Genomic DNA, 4,575 nt, shown 5'->3' with positions numbered 1-4,575 from the left:
AGAGAGAGAGAGAGAGAGAGAGAGAGAGAGAGAGAGAGAGAGCACTTTAACAAATGGCTTTCGCCATGGATTTTAAGGATATTTGATCGTTCGTAAGGAGAACTGGAGATGAAAGCCAGCTCGGGGCCTGCAAATCCAGTGCGCCTATTTAATGAGATGTAGCCGATGTTGATGTCAAGCTAACTGTCGTCTTTTGTTACCCAACTCAACGCTAACTACGTGAAGCTGGGCTGTCGTATGAAGAGCAAGGTGCTGACTTTTTGAGCGGAAAGGACGCCCTACTCTCCTCCGTGAGATTGGACTAGGAGCTATGCGGTCTGCTCAGAATTGCAAACCAGGCGGTGCGGTCAGATGCGCTCTCAAGTAAGTGGGCTTGCTTCAATGGAAAAAAGATTGAAGGCCTCCAACTTATTGTGTGTTTGAATGATATATAGTCCAGAGTACAACGAGCGTTAAAGAAGGATCTACAAGACTCACCAAGCAAAACACCTTGGTTGTGAGTCAGCCATCACTGGAGAAAGCTCGGCGCAAGCGACGTTCGACAGCCTACGTTACCGAGCCGTATCAGCACGCGACAGTCAACCAAAACAAGACGGAACCAACGTGCGCATCGGTTGGTGGTGCTTGCGTTACCTTTTTCAATCAACAAAACGAGACGACCTCATGCACTGCCAATGAAGGTATATTATGCTATAAACATGCTGACATGGAAAGAACTTATACCGATTCCTGACTTGATGCGGTTTTACTATCAAGCTAATGCTGACCGAGTGACCCCAGCACAGGCTTACGTTGACGCGGGAGGCCAAAATTCTACGGATTAGGCTGACACGGCGGGGCACTGTTCGGATGTAGTAAGCTCCAGTGCTGACGTGAAGATCCTAGCACCCCTGCATAATGCTGACGAACCCTCTAACCGGACAGTAGTGGATGCTAAACGTGATGTTTGTCAACTCTGTAAGCAATGAAAGTGGCTTCGAAGTGATGCAGATAAAGGATCGAGTGATAGCGACGTTCCAGTACACAAAATGAAGAGTGCTCGCAAGCAAAACCCCGGTGTGCCATCTCAGGATATTGAGCAACAATTGAAGCGCCTAGCCTTTGATGAGGCGGAAGTTTTTGACCCAAAGCTTCTTGAAAATGATTCGTATTTTTCGGATAAAGAACAGTCAGTGAGTGGACCTCATTCGACACCCGTCCCAGGCTGACGCTACTTTAGGTACGGATTACCTCCTTGCTTTGTCAGGATCTGTTGCCACAAAAGTCGCGCGATTAGAAGCCATGCTGGATAAAGACGAAACCAATGCGCTGCGCATTCGTGAAACAGGTTTGATTCAATTTTGACACCAATTTCAAAGTTTATGCTGACGTATTGCTGGTTTTATTAGGTATATACAGCTCTGACGAATTGACGAATTTGCCTAACCACGGATGGAGCCTTGTTGAGGCAATGGAGCTAGATTCTTCATTCGACAGCAATAGTCGTTATAGAATATTTTTATGCATACATGCTGACTTCATCTGCCGTACTTGTAAGCGATACGAACTTGTATTGGAAGCAGGCACTTGAGAGAAAGATCGAGCAAACACGGAATGAACAGAAGATACCCGAGACCACACTAACGAGAGAACTCGTTTAAGAAACAAACTCAACAAATTTAAGAAGATTTTACATCATGAACTTTTGGAGTGGTTGGTTTGCTTCCCCACATATGGTCCACCACAAACGAAAGCGCATGGTCATGCAGTTGACTACTGTTGAAAGTGGTGTCATTCCTAGTAGAACGTTTGGCTCAGTGATGCCTCGTCGTTGATTAAAAAGTAAATATCCCTCTCGTGCGCACTTTCCGACAACGGCAATGCTACAACTGGGTATGATCGAGCCTGAAAGCTACGGCCAGTGCTTACAACGCTTCACCATACGTCCAAGACAAGTTTTGTACTCGGGGCACGAGTTGCGATAAGGTAAGGCGAGATGACATCATGTAGCCATTGAAATTTTTTGTTCGTGATGACTTGTTTAGCTTTAACAGGGTACTGTGCGAGGTAATGCTGATGTGAATGGTTAAAAATGATCATGATAAACTGATTAATAATGTTGACAAGTTAATACATTATTGTTCGACATTGTAGAATCGAATTGAATGCAGCGCAAATGCAGGGTGAATCGGCCGTCGCCGAAACAGGACCTGTGGCTATGGTTCGCATTGTTACTGCTGTTTTTTTTAAGGTGTACAATTCAAACGACGCCGAATCATAAATACGCAGCAACGTTCGACATCATTACCGCTTGTGGAGTAACTGCAGGCTATGGGCTACAATATCTGTGATGTGATTCATCCGAATAGCCAGTGTGTCAAGTTGCTATTTGCATTGCAAGCTGAGGAGTGTAACAAAGGGTCTTGCAAGGTTGCAATAGCTCGAGCTAGTCCAGGTATTGTTTCCGTGGGATAGATGGATTCCAAGCCATCATACTTGCATAGTTGGGTGCTTGATGCCGTGGGGAATGCAGAGAGGGGAAGGACGAAGCAATGGAGGTGACGTGACCTGCGCTGGTCAGTGAACTTATTGAGGCAATGAAGTTCTCTTCAAATGCGGCACGACTCTAAATATTTACTGTGGCAGCGTACGTTATGCCGACAGGATCAGTGCATCAATGCAACGACGTGCTATTCGGGATAATTACATTTACGAAGTAGTACAAAACTCTATTCTTAGGGTTTGTTTGACAAGGTCTGTTCTGAACGAATATATCGTTCACAAGTGCCTTTGTGAGAAAAGGAGTGGAAGTGTTTAAACTACGCAGTCATGAACAAGTTCCACGCCCAGATGATTGGACTTACCACAGAGATTTTACCAATTCAAGCGAGGGGCATCGTGAGGTAGAGCCTCAAGCAAACGTTATCGGTGTAGAAGAAAGCCACATGTTAGCTCAAACAACGGATACACGGGTAAATAATGGCGTTTTACGTTTGCAGAGTGCACCTACTATAAGCCAAAGGCGAAGAAGTGTGGTGGAACAGTCGACATACTAGTGTTCCAAGTGTTCCAAAGGAAAGAGAGGTCTAGTGACTCTGCCCAATAGAACGAGATGAACTCCCCGGCACCTGCACACAGATATGGCATTTTGTATGGCAGAACTGTGGATTCCCGCCGCAGCATAGCCATATACGTGATCGAGCTGTACGTAACGTCTCATCTACTAAAAATTCAATACATCGTAGTTCCATTTCATGCGTCGTTTTCATTGTGTAACAATGGTAGAAATGAGCATTCCTCGACGCCACTGCGCCTATAAAACCACGACTCATAAAGTTGCTTGTAAGAGTACGTGCAGGAGATGCAGATGCAAAGAGCATGCATATATTCGGATAAGGCCAGGGATAGTTAAATCAGGCAAGAACTTCTACAACATTATACACCGAGTGTCACGAGTTCTTCAAGACGCAAATCGCGGACAACATCAACAGCGGAGTTTGGGTCTTGAAGATAAAGGTTTCAAACGGTGAAAGCGGCATCTGGGCTCCGCTATAAGCTTTGGAACTTGAAGATGAACTCGAGCTTGAAGTTGCTGCTCAAGTCCTGTTCTGTATATTGCATGAAGAGTAGTGTAAGTAGGCAGTGGAAACTAGCTAGCGAACACAACAAACTCAATCAGATCTCAATTTACCCTCAAGTGCTAACAGTCAACTTCGACGGCATCTTGCCTGAGTGCTGAAGTACTACGAATTCCTCTGCTTAGTGCTACCATACACAATAAGTGGCGACTTATTGCGAGACCGAGGCACCAAACATCCAAACAAAAACCTTTATGATCCACTTTGCACTTTATGTATGCCACAGGCTGAAAGTACACAGAGCAATATTAACCCCAAAACAAGATCCATGCTTAGAATACCAACACGACCCCGCAACTTGTAACTCGTTTACTGTGTATACCACCTTATGAGCAGGGACATTTAATTCCCGTTCATTATACCCTGTTTGATCAGGCCTAGATACTCTCATTATATATCCAAACCTTGTTTGGTGCATCTAATAGGTCTCAGTGAACAAACATCATCCAATATTGGATAGCGCTGAGAACTTCGAAGAATGAAGTAAGTAAGGGCATTTCGCAGGGGGTCGCGTGTGTAATGACAAGCGCGCCATATAAGCACGGGTGACGAAGAAAACGAGGTGGAGACGGAGACGATAGTGTGAAGGTTCAAGGACAGCAAGAACTGAAGGTATCAATTGTTACGGTCTACAGCTAGATGGTGGATTCCCCTTCCTTGTGGACTGCATCCAGAAGGTCTGCTCACTACAGGGTCAACGGGCTACATCCTACAAGCTAGGGCAAGAGGAGCAAACGTCGGCGTTCCACGTCTAGAGTAGGACTGGTATGAAGGGAATGAGGAGGTACCTCGCTGTGGACCGCTGCGTGGGAACGATTTGTGGACAGGTAAGGAGCTTCTAGGTCCTGGGGAGACCGTTAGGACAGTGTTGTCATTTCTACATTTACATTTTTACTTTCAAACGTAAGAAGCGTTTTATGCGCGCAATTAAAACATTTTTACGGAGGGATCTTACGTT

General features: G+C 45.4%; 1 protein-coding gene across 1 annotated transcript; it reads left to right on the top strand.

Moving 5' to 3' along the window:
- Positions 1-1,028: 1,028 nt before the first annotated feature.
- Positions 1,029-1,276, top strand: PPTG_21341 (hypothetical protein; the record flags this gene model as incomplete). The annotated part of the gene is made up of 2 exons (XM_008896594.1): positions 1,029-1,172; positions 1,247-1,276. The coding sequence occupies 2 exons, from the start codon at positions 1,029-1,031 to the stop codon at positions 1,274-1,276; spliced, it is 174 nt and encodes a 57-aa protein (XP_008894842.1).
- Positions 1,277-4,575: the final 3,299 nt, after the last annotated feature.

Source organism: Phytophthora parasitica, assembly GCF_000247585.1.
Source record: "Phytophthora parasitica INRA-310 unplaced genomic scaffold supercont2.4, whole genome shotgun sequence".
Classification (NCBI taxonomy): domain Eukaryota; phylum Oomycota; class Peronosporomycetes; order Peronosporales; family Peronosporaceae; genus Phytophthora; species Phytophthora nicotianae.
Note: the sequence above shows the minus strand (reverse complement) of the source record. Positions and strands in the feature narration are given on the sequence as shown.